The sequence below is a fragment of the Osmerus mordax genome, chromosome 13 (assembly GCF_038355195.1).
Source record: "Osmerus mordax isolate fOsmMor3 chromosome 13, fOsmMor3.pri, whole genome shotgun sequence".
In the NCBI taxonomy this organism is placed as follows: domain Eukaryota; kingdom Metazoa; phylum Chordata; class Actinopteri; order Osmeriformes; family Osmeridae; genus Osmerus; species Osmerus mordax.
The window spans coordinates 2,209,514-2,227,841 of NC_090062.1; the positions used below are offsets into that span (position 1 = coordinate 2,209,514).

Below are 18,328 nucleotides of genomic sequence, written 5' to 3' on the forward strand. Positions count from 1 at the left end.
GTATCAAATTAACAAAGTGTGCCTAACATGTACTTCTAGAGAAAACCTGCAATAACTTCCATGTAAAAAATGACAATGCCATTAAACATTACAGCAGTGTAATTACTACCATGCCAGGAACAGGTGCATATTATCTGTAAGGGGAGAACAGGCTATCAAGTTGGGATCAGTATTTACCAACACAACACCATGGGTAAACCAACAGACCTGGTACTCCCTGGTCCCTACTGGGAAATGGGAGACTTTTATAGAGAAAACAAATAATAACCAACCCTAACCCATTCAGCAAAGCCAGTGTAGGGAGAGGATCCATTTGAGCCTCAAATCCTGTGGGAAGTGATGTTGCCTGTGAAGGTGCCAGACAAACCCCGATCTGCACCCAGGAGGAGGAGCAGGAAGCTGTGGTGAGCCAGGAGAGGAGTGAGAGGTGCTAACAGTTAGCCTGACACCGCAGCACCCCACACACTACATCCAGGAGTCAGGTAGCTGAGGAAAGGTTCTAGAGGTATTATTATATCAAAGAATGTTTACAGTTGATATGATATCAAGGCTTTATGTTTACAGTGCCATCAGGGACTTAACTGAAAAAGGGCCCACATGGACAAAACCTTAACAGGTGGCATTAGTTAGCACTAGTTCATTTGTTTTTCAAGCAACAAAATGGCTTATGAGAAAAACATTAAAATGATCAGGGTCAGAGTACAGCTTAATCAAGAAACAAAACCAAGGGGAAGTCGATGTGTTTATTACATCAAGCCTGGTTACCGTGAAGTGGGATTCTCTAATGTGGGACAGATCCACACACAGCAGGATGTGGCACCACGACAAATAGATGTGGAAAGGTCAATGGTAGCACATCACAGGAGCAATGAAAATGCTGAACATTCCATAAAAAGCAAACGTATTGTAATGCTCATTTTGATGTTTCATTTGCCCTTTTAACTTGTTATTGCATGCACAAACAAACCACAGATGATTACAAGTAAGTAAATGTGATCCAGAATAACTTCTTTGAGAATGTCATAATAGCTTGGACCAAAATCAAATATTCATGGAGAACCTCTAATCTAGTCTATATTTTCCATTGGTAGTGGCCGAGCTAGGATCTAGCTGACTAACTAGCTGATACTGAAGTCAAAGAAACCAAACAGGATGGAGCTGATATGTAACAAAGCATTGTGGGATTGGTAAAGAAGAGAACGTGGCTTTCCTTGACAGAGGTGGTCAGCAGCTTAACGAGATCCCAAGTTCCCAAGGACGTTTTCAGAGAGGGTTTCGATTCTGCTCAAAAGAATGTGGTCGAAAACGTAACTCGGGCTTCGAAATGGGGGATGTTACCGAGCATGCACGTCCCTGCAGGAGAGGCTAATGCAAACCATATGCTGTCATACTGACCTAGTATTCAGCATCTGGCAGGGAGTGGGTCTGTGAGCCATGCTACTGTCTGGTACTCCAGACAGTCAGAGTGACAGTCTGCTCCTTTCCACGCTAGCCAAATATTGGAGCTCGTCGCTATGCCCCCAAAAAGCCCCTCGGAGAGTGGAGAGTTCTGCACTAACTACACTGTGTTTTCCAGCGGTGTTACATTCATTCTCTCTCCCTGACATCATCCGAGAGAAAAGAAGAGACAGACAAGGGCACTTTCTTGAGCCTGATTTCATCGGACGACATAGATAAGGCTGTAAACCAAGATGAAGACAAAGATATAATGCATCATATTAGCAGCCTTGTTTCAAACGTCCATGAATACATCTGGTTTAAGGTCTCCACCATTCAAATTCAAAGTAAACAAACACTGGTTGCCATCCATGTTCTGCTTCCTCAACATAGAGCACAGTAAATCTCTCAGTGATATATTTTCTGATGTCATGTATAAAAGTGACCTCACAAGAAGGAAACCACTCCATTTCCTCCTGGTTGCTCAGCATGAAATTAAGCACCTCAGTCAGGGAAACGCCTACACAGAACTAGTCAAAATAAAAATATATCCAACTCCATCAGGTCCTCGAGGGAATCTCTTTACTGCTGCAGAGGGACATTACAGTGTGCCAGTGGCGAGTTAGAACTACCTGAAGTTCATCATTTAAACATGGCTAATGTTCTTTGAGTTTGCAAAAGTACATATAAAGTAGAACTACCCTCCGTCATTGACAGACACACCATTAACATAGTTTGGATTCTCAGTTTGACAGTTAGCCAGGGAAATGGAGCAAAGAGTTCAGATATGTGCTGTAGCTCTGTTATGTAAGCTTCGTTCCTTAGATTCTCTTGTGGGAAACCAGCTGCACAGGCTCCATGCATTGTGTTCTGGGAATACATTAGAGACTGAACAACAGGGTTTACCTGTTCTGGACACGCACTGCATGGGATCCTTAGAGGGGCAGGTTTGACAGAGGCTAAACTCTCATGTACTCTAGACACTGTCTGGTGTGTTGGGGATGGTCCCAATAGTGCCCAATGAAGGGCACTATTTTGACTCAAAATAATGTAGAATATGAATGAATCTTAAAAATGTTGATTGGTTACATCTACTCAGTTCTCCTATTTTTTTTACTTTACTACTTATTGGATTCAAGTGTCAGATGGCTGAGCGGTTAGGGAATCGGGCTATTACACAGAAGGTTGCTGGTTAGATTCCCGTCCGTGCCAAATGACGTTGTGTCCTTGGGCAAGACACTTCACCCTACTTGCCATGGCTGATACCCACAGTGGGAATTTGCCACAATGGCGAGGCCCAAATAACGTGTCAAACACAAAGGAAGAGGCCACACAACCAGGACACAGCCTTCTCCATAACTCTCACTGTGCAGTGTGCTAAAGCTGCAGACATGACACTCAGTAACCAGAAGAAACTGGTCTCCATGTGGCTCAAACAGGCCAACCTGTTTTATTCAAATAAGGGCAGTGTCTAATGCTCGAACATAGGAAGTGGGAGCTGAATGTGTTGCTACAGTGTCCGAGTTACTATAGTGACTGTATCTGGGTGTCACCTTTCAATTACCACACCTCCTGTTACGTTTAGCCTAGAAGGCAAAAGATGTGTAGAATTAAAAATTATATTTCGGTAGTCATTTTACTGTGTGAGCAGTGACAGTAAAACTGTGGGCATGTAAGCTGAGAAAAAACGACAAGCTAAAAAACAAATAGGGGGCAAGCTCTTACTACCTTGAAGGTTCAAAGGTAGAAAGTTAGAGAGGTAAACAGAGTGAGAGTGAGAGTGAGAGTGAGAGTGAGTGAGAGAGAGAGAGAGAGAGAGAGAGAGAGAGAGAGAGAGAGAGAGAGAGAGAGAGAGAGAGAGAGAGAGAGAGAGAGAGAGAGAGAGAGAGAGAGAGAGAGAGAGAGAGAGTGAGTGGATAAATAGAATAAGAGAGACTGAGAGAGTGATATTGTGGATTTTGGCTGATAAACATAAATACCTCAATGAAATTCAATAAGACACTAACATCTGTGTCAAAGTAATAAATACTTTAGTCTGACCGGCTACTACAACACTTGTGACTATTCTTTCTCATGAACTCGAGTTGAACTGTGATCAAGTCGAATTTGAATAAACATAAGCAATTAAAACATATGTATTGCACATATAGATGAGAATTGTCATATTATTAAGCTACAGATGATGCTCAACAGACGCTTCTGCTTTCTCCAGTTAGATAAAAAATGAGGTCTTACCATTCTCTATCCTTACTTGGCAGTTAGGCCAATCGAGTCACCTTGCTGTAATTCCGTTTTGAGGAGGAATACTTAAACTTCCGAATCAAATATTTGTTCAAGTTTGTTTGTAAAATTGGACGGCGACAAGAAAACTAGGAAACACTACTAACAAATAGAGTTAACGGAGTCCTAGATGCGCTCCCGAACGCACGGATTCTCCTCAGGACCAGCTCCCTCTGTCCATACTGCTGCCGAAGTCTTAACATGTACTGGCGCACGAACTGTATGCTATTCATGCACCGAATGCTGCTGTAAGTCCGAACGGGTTAGTTAAACGAGTTGACGGAGCAGCCTGACCAAACAACCCATACATGGAAACTTCGCCTTTTAGCCCGCAGCCAATGGGAACCGTATCTAGAGAGCCGCGTCATTCCAGAGGGAATCCCACTAGACATTTAGGAGTTGAATACACTAAGGACAATGTTAACACTTCGGCTACCTTATATTTTTTAAGCAGAACAATGATGAATAGGTAGGCTACTCCTACATATTTTAGTCTACAGCTGGCTATTGTGTTACTCACAGTAAGATCTACAATTGCGATAGGAGCAAAAACTGGTCCTGAAGTGAAATCCGTAGCCTACTCTCAAAAGTACGTGAAAATGCGAAGAGTAGCCAGGCTACTACAAAATGTAATCTGATAAAGATGAGCTTGAATATTATTAGATTTTCTATGGCTGTTTGATGTTTCAAGTGGTTTGCATCACCGACAGACACAGGAATACCAAGGACCAGTCTCGGGCATTTTTACGATTTAGAATAAATATTAGTGATAAGCCTACGGTGACGAGGTGTGTTTTGACATCTCTCAGAGTGTAACCTGTTTGACAGGTTGGCCGTGACCTGTTGCTATAATAAGATACCAAAAAAGGGATGTGCATGATTTCTAAGACCCCTGTGAAAAACAGCCAGCAACATTTTGTGTGCGTGTGTGTGTGTGTGTGTGTGTGTGTGTGTGTGTGTGTGTGTGTGTGTGTGTGTGTGTGTGTGTGTGTGTGTGTGTGTGTGTGTGTGAGAGAGAGAGAGAGAGAGAGAGAGAGAGAGAGAGAGAGAGAGAGATGTTCATTTGATCACAAAATAATCTGTGAAGGTGAACATTTTGTGAAATTAGGATATGTTGCGCCATCTGCAGGGGAACGTTTATCATTACAATGACAGTATAACTGACACCCTTTTAGCCTAAATATTCAACTTTGAAAGCATTAACGAAAAATGATGAAGCAACTGCATATATCGTCTTACACACGTTACAACTTGTTTAAATTTAAAATGACAAGAATGCTTGAGAAAAAGGACCAAAAAATACTTCTAACTGTTGGGCTGTGGTTTCACTGTTTCTGCATTTCCGACTTACTGACTGAAGAGCGTCAAAGATGGATATGCTGTGTCTTATTGGTTTGATATATTTGTTTGGACAAAGCAACGGTAGGTTTAACATATTTAACTAAATTAAACTCTAGTTTTGAGTATATATCGTCAAATGATCTACATTCTGTATTTATGTTTTATTTTTATCTCTACAGGAAACTTTGTAATGATATATAAAGAGAAAGAGGAAGAGATCTCACTGTCATGTAAAACAGATGGATGGCAAATGGACTTGGACCAAGACAACATAATTGATTGTTACAGCAAGGCCACCCAAAAGAGTTTAGAATGTGAGAATGGCTCATTAACATTTAAACAGAAGAAAGTCACTAGTGGATTCTTTGAATGTGTTGATTTAAGTGCTGAGGCACAAACTGCACAATGGCTTTTTCCTTTCAAACCAAAAGACCAGGTGGATTTCTACATTGTGGCTCTTATTGAACCAAACTGTGAGTTGAAACATTATTTTATTTATCAAAATGTTTAGGCTATTGGAGCAGTACCATCACCTGTGATGATGCATTTATACATCATTTATACAAAGATAGGGAAAATAACTAAATATGTCCCCACCCTCCTCCCCATTTTAGTAACATCTGCTGGGACAATTACAAATTCTGTTTCCAAAATAACTGGAGAGACAGTCCACCTGCCCTGTAATTTCACCATGCCTGTGAAACAGTCATACAATGTGTTCTGGATCAAGACCAGTACAGAAAGAAACTCCTCATGTATTCATTCTTATTCATTGGGATCCGATCTTAGTACAACTTATGACTTCCACTGTCTCATTGATGAGAACCTGCATAACAGACTGTCAACTATTTCATCTAAGACATCTCAGTTTCAATCTTTTCATCATCTTACAATCAAAAATGTCACACCTGCTGACAGTGGACAGTATGAGTGTGTCTTGCAGGTGGATAAGAAGTGGAAGGTGATAACTAATATCACAGTGACTGTGGATGTGAAGGACATCATACAAACATCAGGTGAAACTCCACTGGCAGATTCAACTCCAATACTGATTACATCAGGTGAGGCTACTCATACAGTGCTATATGTATGTATATGTATGTATATAGGGGGGTCAGATGGCTGAGAGGTTAGGGAATGAGGTTATTAATCCGAAGGTTGCCGGTTCAATTCCCGGTTGTGCAAATGACATTGTCAGGGCAAGGCACTTCACCCTACTTGCTTCGGGGGGAATTTCCCTGTTCTTACTGTAATTCGCTCTGGATAAGAGCGTCTGCAAAATGACAATGTAAATATGTTACTCTTAATTTTGAACACTTTTGCATTGTTTCTGTCTTTAGATGGGAACTCTCTCATTGTACTTAGGCATGTGATGAGTGCCCTGATCCTCCTCTGCCTGTTCATAACTGCCATTGTCGTTTTTGTGAGGAAAACAGAATGGTTGTCAAAGGGTGAGTTATATTTCAAAACTCAAACTCAAAACAGTAGGCTAGTGGTTTCTGCTATGATTCAACGTCACTGTCAGCACAAATTTAAAGCACCAGTCATGGCCAAATATTATTTTCTTTTTACAGGATCTCAAGGTATTAGGATAAAAAGGTACTTATCCTAATAAAGGTACTTGGTGGCTGAGCGGTTAGGGAATCGGGCTAGTAATCCGAAGGTCGCCAGTTCGATTCCCGGTCATGCCAACTGATGTTGTGTCCTTGGGCAAGGCACTTCACCCTACTTGCCTCCGGGGAATGTCCCTGTACTTACTGTAAGTCGCTCTGGATAAGAGCGTCTGCTAAATGACTAAATGTAAATGTACTTGTTCAGCGTAAAAAAAAATAGGGTTCTAAACACAAACATTACAAATGAACTTATAAAGCCTTATACATGAATTCAGAAATAATGATCACAACTGAGAAACAAACTATCTTACAGAGACCAAAATGGAGAATACACTCTCGGCTAAGAGTGTAAGTGTTACTTTGCATCAAGCTCTTACACAGTCTAAATTTAAATAGCCGAAAAACACAATTTAACTTCCTGTTTCCTTCCATTCGTGGCTATAGGCTCACCATACGAGGTGGGATGGAGAGATGAAGAAATCTACTCACTTGCAAATCAGCCTGAAGCAAGAGATACTTCAGTTTCGGCACAGAGTGAGGATAAAGAAGTTGTAGAGCAGAACCCCATAATGATTAATAACATTTTATATGAAGCTTCAACCCAAATTGACACTGAGACAACCTCAGGACTGGAGCCACAGTATGAGTCAGTAACTTAACTAAAGGAGAGGCACGTTACACTGAATGTGTGCACATATGTTTTGCTCACTCATAATAATACCACAATACAAGGGTACTTAATGGATGGTCCAAGTGATCAGTTTGGAATAGTAAAAATGCGTATAGAAGGTACAGTACTGCTAGATCTAATAGTCTGTTTTGTTTGTGCTTGTGTTTGCATGTACTGTTTTCATTGTTAAACATGTTATGGAACAAATAATTTGCTACAATGTCAATTGGCTTTTTTTCTTGCTGTAGGGATGTAGTAATGACTGAAGTATGATTACATTCAACTGGTGTTATCTTTATTTTTCTATATTGTACAGTGACAGATAAAATCATGTTATTTTCTTTGTTTGGTTGTAAATGTCTGTGACTTCCGTTGCAGCCTCCTTCTTCTGTGAATTATAAGTACATTACAAATAAGTAGCTCAAATGTATGTGCTGAGTATTATTCATTAATGTGTGACGGCCTCAGGGTTGGCCCTTTCTTATGTCCTTTGCTGGCTGTGTTCTTGGTTCCAGTTGGTTTGTGGGTGGAACTACCTTGATGATCTTGATGCCATACACCTGATCAGGCTCGGCTCAGGCGGCCACAAGTCAGCAAGACTCTCTCACTTTCTGGCCATAACCTGCCAATGGACTCTCTGTTCTTTGTTTGATTTAGATCAGTGGTTCTCAACCCTGGTCCTCAGGGACCCCCTGTCCTGCATGTTTTAGACGTTTCCCTGTTCCGAAACACCTGATTCAAATGAATGGATCATTAATGTTAGGAAAATTGAAGATGTAACTGTTATCCTGTATAAGAATGATTCTGTGTTCAGTATTCCTTGGGTGCAGAGGCCTACCCCCAAATCTGAACTCTGGGTAAACATACAAGACCCTTATCTAGGGGCTGAGGACTAGGAAGAAGGGGGTTGGTTTTGGTCGTTTTAAGGAGATACTGTGTGACAAGGACTATAGGTGGAGACGCAAGGTCTGGAGAACATTTGTTTGACACCTATGTGAAGGAGCTTTTACAACATCAGGAGATCCTGTTGTTGTGTTTCAATCAGGGTTGATGTCGTAAACACGCACACACGTAAACACGCATGCACACACGCGCGCCATGTCTATGCAAGGGAGCTAATGAATAAGAGCCATGGGACATTTGCATGCCTTTGTTTTAACCAATGACTGTCAAGAGCGTGTCTGTTTAAATAGGTAGCTAGCACAACATGCTAGCAGACAAAAACTTTGTAGCACAATGCCGTGTGATGTTTTGTCTCCTTGCGGCCGCAAGCAATAAAGCTTTCTTAAACTTGTTCACCGACTGACTGTGCAATGCTTGATAGATTAATATTCCTGACAATTAACAAGCTCAGCAGAAGCCCGATAACGACCCATTTGTTTGAGTAGAGTAGGCACTGTTTCTGAAGTTGCCACTCGAGCAGATGAGTATGTGCTGATACTCAAAGAAAAGTTTGTGAGGACCCGTTTCAAATGTTGCTACCGTTGAGGCTGTTGGCCCGCCCACTGAGTTGTCATGGTCTGGGCCTGCGAAGTTGGATGGTGTTCGGGCTCGTGGTCCGAGGTTGGTTGGTTTTGGTCAGTTTTGTAATTATTGCCACGAGAGCAGGTATTGGAAAGCTGAGTGTCCTGTACTGAGTGGCAGGGTGAGTTTCCCAGGTGTTGGACATGTTAAGCCAGCTGCTGTCAGTGCTCCAGTGGAGGAAGTTAAAGTTGCTGCTGAGGGGGTGATTTGATGTGGTTAAGAGTGAGACTGAGGAATATTCAGTTTTTGGTGCTTTTAAATCAGATGGGTTTGTGTCTTTCACTGGGAGTGACGATAAAGTGCCTGTGAAAGTCCTACGGGATACAGGAGTGAGAGATTCCTTTATTCTGTCTATGGTGTTGCCCTTTTCTCAGGATTTGAATCCTCTGTGTGTTCCTTTGCATTCTGCCTGTCTGTGCTGTGGTCTTGTGGATGGTGCTGTCCACCTTTGTGTTCGTCCTGCCTTGCTTATAGATGGGGAGATGTGATTTTGGGGCATGATTTGGCGGTAATCGTGTCTGGGTGGATGGCTTTCCACCTGCCCAGCCTGTCCCTTTGGTGAAGGAACCAGAGGATTGTTTTCCAGGAGTTCCCTGATGTCTTCACGGTTTGTGCAGTTACACGAGCAATGTCTAGAGCCCAGCAGGTTTTTTCAGATCAGAAGGAACAATGTGATTAGGGAATTGGTTTACATGTACCTGACTCCTATTTCCCAGCAGGGGTTGATCAATGAACGGTGAGCTGATGCTGTTTTGGGTGAGGTGGTGCGTAACCGGAGTGCTGAGTCACATCAGTTTTCCAAGGGTGACCAGCTACTAGCTTTATTATTAGTTTTGTTGTCGGTTGTCGGGTCACTTATCAGCTGTCTGACCAGAACTACCTGATTGCTACTCCTGAGTCGCCAACTTTGCCACACGAGCTTGTTGAATCCATATGCTCATGCAAATAGGCCCCAAAATATGTTTTGAGAAGCCTACTGTGCATTAGTCTGTAACTCTTGAATCTTGAATCCAAATCAGGATATGAAAATGACAAGAATGCTTGAGAAAAAGGACCAAAAAATACTTCTAACTGTTGGGCTGTGGTTTCACTGTTTCTGCATTTCCGACTTACTGACTGAAGAGCGTCAAAGATGGATATGCTGTGTCTTATTGGTTTGATATATTTGTTTGGACAAAGCAACGGTAGGTTTAACATATTTAACTAAATTAAACTGTAGTTTTGAGTCTATATCGTCAAATGATCTACATTCTGTATTTATTTTTTATTTTTATCTCTACAGGAAACGTTGTAATGATATATAAAGAGAAAGAGATCTCACTGTCATGTAAAAGAGATGGCTGGCAAATGGACTTGGACCAAGACAACATAATTGATTGTTACAGCAAGGCCACCCAAAATAGTTTAGAATGTGAGAATGGCTCATTTAAAAAGAAGAAAGTCACTTGTGGATTCTTTGCATGTGTCGATTTTAGTGCTGACTAACAAACTCTACCATGGCTTTTTCCTTTCAAACCAAAAGACCAGGTGGATTTCTACATTGTGGCTCTTATTGAACCAAACTGTGAGTTGAAACATTCTTTTATTTATCAAAATGTTTAGGCTGTTGGAGCAGTACCATCACCTGTGATGATGCATTTATACATAATTTATAAAAAGATAGGAAAAATAACTAAATATGTCCCCACCCTCCTCCCCATTTTAGTAACATCTGCTGGGACAATTACAAATTATGTTTCCAAAATAACTGGAGAGACAGTCCACCTGCCCTGTAATTTCACCACGTCTGTACACAGGCCATACAATGTGTTCTGGATCAAGACCAGTACAGAAAGAAACTCCTCATGTCTTCATTCTTATTCATTTGATTATGATGAGGAAGTTTATGACTTCCACTGTCTCATTGATGAGAACCTTCATCAAAGACTGTCAAATACTTCATCCGTACCATTTCAGTCTCCACATGTTCATCATCTTACAATCAGAAATGTCACACCTGCTGACAGTGGGCAGTATGAGTGTGTCTTGCAGGTGGATAAGAAGTGGAAGGTGATAACTAATATCACAGTGACTGTGGATAGGAAGGACATCATCATACAAACATCAGGTCCATTGTCAGATTTAACTCCAATATTGACTACATCAGGTGAGGCTATTCATACAGCGCTATATGTTACTCTTAATTTTGAACACTTTTGCATTGTTTCTGTCTTTAGATGGGAACTCTCTCATTGTACTTAGGCATGTGATGAGTGCCCTGGTCCTCTTCTGCCTGTTCATAACTGCCATTGTCGTTTTTGTGAGGAAAACAGAATGGTTTTCAAAGGGTGAGTTCTATTTCAAAACTCAAACTCAAAACAGTAGGTTAGTGGTTTCTGTTATGATTCAACGTTACTGTCAACGCAAATTGAAAGCACTAGTCATGGCCGAATATAATTTTTATTTTTACAGGATCTCAAGGTATTAGGATAAAAAGGTACTTGTTCAGTGTTTAAACAAAATAGAGTTCTAAACATAGACATTACAAATGAATTTATAATGCCTTAAACATGAATTCAGAAACAAGGATCACAACTGAGAAACAAACTATTTTACAGAGACCAAAATGGAGAATACACTCTCGACTGAGAGTGTAAGTTACTTTGCATCAAGCTCTTACACAGTCTAAATTTAAATAGCAGAAAAACACAATTTAACTTCCTGTTTCCTTCCATTCGTGGCTATAGGCTCACCATACGAGGTGGGATGGAGAGATGAAGAGATCTACTCACTTGCAAATCAGCCTGAACTTTTGTGAGGATAAAGAAGCTGTAGAGCTGAACCCCATAATGGTCAACAACACTTTATATGAAGCTTCAACCAAAATGGACACAGGGACAACCTCAGGACTGGAGCCTCAGTATGAGTCAGTAACTTAAATGAAAGAGAGGCACGTTACACTGAATATGTTTTGCTCACTCATAATAATACCACAATGCAAGGGTACTTAATGGATGGTCCAAGTGATCAGTTTGGAATAGTAAAAAACCTTTTAGAAGCTACAGTACTGCTATATCTAATACTCTCTGTTTTGTTTGTGCTAATGCTTGCATTTACTGTTTTCATTGTTAAACATTTAGTGAAACAAATAATTTTCTACAAAGTCAATTAGCTTATTTTCTGGCTGTAGGGATGTAGATCTCAAAGTATAGGGATGTTCACTGGGAGTGACGTTAAAGTGCCTGTGAAAGTCCTACGGGATACAGGAGTGAGGGATTCCTTGATTCTGTCTATGGTGTTGCCCTTTTCTCAGGACTCGGACACTGAGATTGTGTACTGGTGCAGGGAGTGGGTTTGAATCCTCTGTGTGTTCCTTTGCATTCTGCCTGTCAGTCCAGTGGTCTTGTGGATGGTGCTGTCCACCTTTGTGTTCGTCCTGCCTTGCTTATAGATGGGGAGATGTGATTTTGGGGAATGATTTGGCTGGTAATCGTGTCTGGGTGGATGGCTTTCCACCTGCCAAGCCTGTCCCTTTGATGAAGGAACCAGAGGATTGTTTTCCAGGAGTTCCCTGATGTCTTCACGGTTTGTGCAGTTACACGAGCGATGTCTAGAGCCCAGCAGGTTTCTTCAGATCAGAAGGGAGTGATTAGGGAATTGGTTTACATGTACCTGACTCTCTTCCTATTTCCCAGCAGGGGTTGATCAATGAACGGTGAGCTGATGCTGTTTTTGGTGAGGTGGTGCATAACCGGAGTGCTGAGTCACATCAGTTTTCTAAGGGTGACCAGCTACTAGCTTTATTATTAGTTTTGTTGTCAGTTGTCGGGTCACTTATCAGCTGTCTGACCAGAACTACCTGATTGCTACTCCTGAGTCGCTTACTTTGCCGCACGAGCTTGTTGAATCCATATGCTCATGCGTCCTCTCAGGTTGAGTCTGTCTCTGGTTCTGGCTCCTCCTCGAAGGTGTATCCGGTTTTGATTGTTTAGAGAGAGACAGAGAAGTATGTGTTCATTTGATCACAAAATAATCTGTGAAGGTGAACATTTTGTGAAATTAGGATATGTTGCGCCATCTGCAGGGGAACGTTTATCATTACAATGACAGTATAACTGACACACTTTTAGCCAAAATATTCAACTTTGAAAGCGTTAACGAAAAATGATGAAGCAACTGCATATATCGTCTTACACACGTTACAACTTGTTTAAATTAATGAGTTGTTGCAAATAGGCCCCAAAATATGTTTTGAAAAGCCTACTGTGCATTTGTCTGTAACTCTTGAATCTTGAATCCAAATCAGGATATGAAAATGACAAGAATGCTTGAGAAAAAGGACCAAAAAATACTTCTAACTGTTGGGCTGTGGTTTCACTGTTTCTGCATTTCCGACTTACTGACTGAAGAGCGTCAAAGATGGATATGCTGTGTCTTATTGGTTTGATATATTTGTTTGGACAAAGCAACGGTAGGTTTAACATATTTAACTAAATTAAACTCTAGTTTTGAGTATATATCGTCAAATGATCTACATTCTGTATTTATTTTTTATTTTTATCTCTACAGGAAACTTTGTAATGATATATAAAGAGAAAGAGGAAGAGATCTCACTGTCATGTAAAAGAGATGGATGGCAAATGGACTTGGACCAAGACAACATAATTGATTGTTACAGCAAGGCCACCCAAAAGAGTTTAGAATGTGAGAATGGCTCATTAACATTTAAACAGAAGAAAGTCACTAGTGGATTCTTTGAATGTGTTGATTTAAGTGCTGAGGCACAAACTGCACCATGGCTTTTTCCTTTCAAACCAAAAGACCAGGTGGATTTCTACATTGTGGCTCTTATTGAACCAAACTGTGAGTTGAAACATTATTTTATTTATCAAAATGTTTAGGCTATTGGAGCAGTACCATCACCTGTGATGATGCATTTATACATCATTTATACAAAGATAGGGAAAATAACTAAATATGTCCCCACCCTCCTCCCCATTTTAGTAACATCTGCTGGGACAATTACAAATTCTGTTTCCAAAATAACTGGAGAGACAGTCCACCTGCCCTGTAATTTCACCATGCCTGTGAAACAGTCATACAATGTGTTCTGGATCAAGACCAGTACAGAAAGAAACTCCTCATGTATTCATTCTTATTCATTGGGATTCGATCATAGTACAACTTATGACTTCCACTGTCTCATTGATGAGAACCTGCGTCAAAGACTGTCAAATATGACATCTATTCCATTGGAGTTTTTTCATCATCTTACAATCAGCAATGTCACACCTGCTGACAGTGGACAGTATGAGTGTGTCTTGCAGGTGGATAAGAAGTGGAAGGTGATAACTAATATCACAGTGACTGTGGATGTGAAGGACATTATACAAACATCAGGTAAAACTCCACTGGCAGATTCAACTCCAATATTGACTACATCAGGTGAGGCTACTCATTCAGTGCTTGTTCACACCAAACATGGCAAATTAAATGCGTATTAAACCGTACTCATAAATTTCGGTTTTCTGTCTTTAGATGAGAACCATCATGAGAACCATCTCATTGATGGGAACCGTCTCATTGTACTCTATGTGATGAGTGCCCTGGTTCTTTTCTGCCTTTTCATAACTGCCTGTGTCATTCTTGTAAGGAAAACAGAATGGTTATCAAAGGGTGAGTTCTATTTCAAAACTCCCACATTTTGCAACAGAAGGCTTGTGGTTTCTGACATGGTTCAGCGTCACTGTCAGCAGAAAATTGCAGCACTAGACATGGCCAAATATTCTTCTTCTTTTTACAGGATCTCAAAGTATAGGGATAAAAAGGTACTGTTGGCATTTTTCAGTGTTTTCAATTGTCTTTTGTTCTAAACTTAAAATAATTACAACTTAATTTCTAATGCCTTAAACATTAACTCAGAAATAATCACAACTGAGAAACAAACTATTTTACAGAGACCAAAATGGAGAAGACAGTCTCAACTCAGAATGTAAGTTACTTTGCACCAAGCTCTTATAGGCTAGGTTCAAGCAAAATTGCGTAAACTCAATTTCACTTCCTATTTCCTTCCATTTTTGGCTATAGGCTCACCATACGAGGTGGGATGGAGAGATGAAGAGATCTACTCACTTGCAAATCTGCCTGAAGCAAGAGATACTTTTGTTTCTGCACAGAGTGAGGATAAAGAAGCTGTAGAACTGAACCCCATAATGGTCAACAACAATTTATATGAAGCTTCAACCCAAATGGACACAGGGACAACCTCAGGACTGGAGCCACAGTATGAGTCAGTAACTTAAATGAAAGAGAGGCACATTACACTGAATATGTTTTGCTCACTCATAATAATACCACAATGCAAGGGTACTTAATGGATGATCCAAGTGATCAGTTCGGAATAGTAAAAAAAAGCTTATAGAAGCTACAATACTGCTAGATCTTAATAGTCTGTGTTTTGTTTGTGCTTGCATGTACTGTTTTAATTGTTAAAAATGTTATGGAACAAATAATTTGCTATAAAGTCACTTTCAAAGTCAACTTTTTTCTGGCAGTGGGGATGCAGCGACGACTTAGTGTTATGTCGATTTTTCTGTATTGTACAGTAAGAGAAGATTTTTTTTTCTTTGTTATTGTAAATATCTGTGTCTTTTGTTCCTGCATCCTTGTTCTGTGAATTATAAATAAATTGCTAATAAGTAGCTCAAATGTATGTTTTAAGTGTTATCCATTTAATGTTAGTTTGGAACGTTTCAATAAAAAATAAATAATAATTTACAAAGTTGAAGTAATCATGCCACACCAAAACAACTAACAATTTAGTTTTTCGCTCAGTTTTCCTGTGCTATTATGTGGTTTCACTTTTTCTGCATATTGTATCAACATCAAACTAGAGAGGGTACAATTTCTGGGGAAATTGTAGGGTGTGCTTGCTTGCGTCGGTTGCACAGGGGTCCGGTTTTTAATGACATTTTTACAACTGATATTTCTGTATTTTATATAAAAATGCATAGGGCCTACTTATTATTTATAAAGATTACATAGATTTAAAGCATCTTTTTTTTGCTGATCATTTACAACTCAAAATACGAGTGAAGTGTAGAATGAAATATGATGTCTTCTCATTTACCCTGCAAGAGGCAGCCTCATAGCTGAATCAAAACGAATATATTTGGCAGACCGGTGTAAAGATTGACCTAATCTCTATGATTTAAACGTCCTTTTAAGTTTTCCCTTCTCGTAATATTTTCAGGCATTTAGCCTACTCATATTGCATTCATTCATTAATAAAGAACCCCCTTTGAAGATTATTCTACGACGTTACCGGCAGTAGAAGATGGAATCGCGATTCAAACAGTACCATCTGCTAACTGAAAATATGCCCCCAAAAACGTAAATAAGCTTGACATTTATTTAGTGGAAAATCGCTCATTCATAAAAACCTCACTGGTAGCGATCATTGTCAGTAACAACGCAAAATGCGATATAGCCATCTGTGGAGAAGCTGCCCCAGTAAATTCTACTACTACAGTACAGTATTAAACTACTGCTGTGTTCGTCTTGGTAGCGATTGCGTTGGTTTAATTGGATTTAACGTTCCGTTGTACGGTTTAGGCTGAAATTAAGTATTTTCATGAACAGATTGACAAAGTTTAGGCTGTGGCAATGAAGTTCAGGTTAGTAGTTAGATAGACTTTTAATTTAAGTAAGGGGAGTGCCGAACATGTTCTGTCGCTGTTTGACTTCCTCCCAAACAGTTGTGTAGATGTTTTTGTAGTGTCTCGCGTAGGCTACAGCGTTGCAGTGAGCTACACTAGTTTGAAACCACAGGTAATGATAATTTCACCCACAAATCGTTTACTTGTAATCTAATGTCATAATAAATCCTACAACGAAAATGGATTTGTGAGGAATGTTTATTTTAACGATTGAAAACAGATGCATCATAGACCACTGTAGTATGTGTTCCCCGGGCAACAGAGGCTAATGTCATGATGCTAATACTTCAGTGAAAATAGTAGACTACTGTTTCCGAAAGTAGATGTACTTTCTTAATAATATCATCTTATATTGTACATTACACATCACAATTGTGTGTCACATCACAAAGTAAAATGAGTAAATAGTTATCACCCTGGCCTCTTTGCTTGTGGCGTTTCTGCAGCTGCCTTGCAGTTAAGCTATAGTTAGCCTAGCTATCCCCCAAGTTAACAGATGCGAAACGAATGTTCTGCTACAGGTAGTCACGCTTGTTTTCGTGACGTTAGTGACGTTAGTAACGTCAGTGACTGTGGCTAGCAAATTAGCCACCGTTAGCTTCACTTTTCACCACAAAAACGCAATTTCTACTTAAACCATCCAATGGAACGTAAATAAAAATACAACCAACGCAATCGAGACCAAGACGAACCTTTTGACACCGCTGTTGTCTATGTAGTCCAAATATTGACTGATCCCTAGGGGTAGGGTTGCCAACCGTCCCAAATTGTCCGGGACATCCCAAATTATGGGTGATTTTGATTTGTCCCGTCAGGGACAGCTCCAGTCCCGTATTCCAATCACAGCCTCACCGGACAATAATAGGCTACTGTAAACGCGCCAAAACTCACGCAAAAGTTGCTATGGGACACGGTTGTTGCTTGTTGGTGTGTGTGAACTGGCCAATGGTGAGGTGAGCGTTATTGTGTGTCAAAAGGAAAACTTGTAATAATTGCCTTGACTATTACTTTGAACAATACATCCAAGCGAGTAGCTATTAGTGGTTTGCCAAAATTACACTGATTGAGTAGGTTTATCATGGTATGGCTAATGAAAGCTTGCGATTTCCGTTATTATTTTTCAGCTGTTGCACCTGGAAGAAAGTGTCCCTCATTTGGGGTTGAGAAAGTTGGCAACCCTACCTAGGGGGGCGAAAATAAACAATAAATAAATAAATATGTGAGAGAACAAAGGTTGTGCCCTGGCCGAAGGCAAAGCACACCCAATAATAATATATATGTGAGAGAACAAAGGTTGTGCCCTTGCCGAAGGCAAAGCACACCTTATGAGCATCAAATACACTATGTAATAACGTAATAAAAACGAAAAACGAAATGCTTTTCCCCTCTTCTTAGTAGTAGTTACACCTGTTGGGCCATTTCCAAAATCTGTTACCAAACTACCTCGAGAGAATGAGTCAGACCCTTGATGGTGTCAGATTTTCATGATTTTACATTTACATTTAGTCATTTAGCAGACGCTCTCAGAGCGACTTACAGTAAGTACAGGGACATTCCCCCCGAAGCAAGTATGGTGAAGTGCCTTGCCCAAGGACACAACGTCAGTTGGCATGACCGGGAATCGAACTGGCAACCTTCGGATTATTAGCCCGATTCCCTCACCGCTCAGCCACCTGACTCCCCACATTCATAAATACCTGCTTGCAGTCGACAGTATAAGTGTGTCTTGCAGGTGTATAGGAAGGGGAAGGTGATATCTAATATCA

General features: G+C 40.4%; 1 protein-coding gene and 2 long non-coding RNA genes across 4 annotated transcripts in view; 2 read left to right on the forward strand and 1 right to left on the reverse strand.

The window, feature by feature from the left end:
- myo1ea (myosin IEa) overlaps nucleotides 1-3,981 on the reverse strand; it is a 39,892-nt gene extending 35,911 nt beyond the window's left edge. For both annotated transcript variants that reach the window (XR_010878144.1, XM_067248643.1), the window contains exon 1: nucleotides 3,673-3,981. Coding sequence is in view for 1 of the 2 variants with exons in the window: in XM_067248643.1 (XP_067104744.1) it covers nucleotides 3,673-3,675 (3 nt within the window). In the remaining variant the exon portion in view is untranslated. The remainder of the gene's footprint in view (nucleotides 1-3,672) is intronic.
- A 9,256-nt stretch (nucleotides 3,982-13,237) lies between these two features.
- LOC136954944 (uncharacterized) lies at nucleotides 13,238-13,883 on the forward strand. The gene is made up of 3 exons (XR_010878143.1): nucleotides 13,238-13,315; nucleotides 13,414-13,707; nucleotides 13,849-13,883. It is a non-coding gene; the product is annotated as an uncharacterized lncRNA (long non-coding RNA).
- A 229-nt stretch (nucleotides 13,884-14,112) lies between these two features.
- Nucleotides 14,113-15,499, forward strand: LOC136955641 (uncharacterized). The gene is made up of 4 exons (XR_010878174.1): nucleotides 14,113-14,520; nucleotides 14,648-14,672; nucleotides 14,802-14,836; nucleotides 14,932-15,499. It is a non-coding gene; the product is annotated as an uncharacterized lncRNA (long non-coding RNA).
- Nucleotides 15,500-18,328: the final 2,829 nt, after the last annotated feature.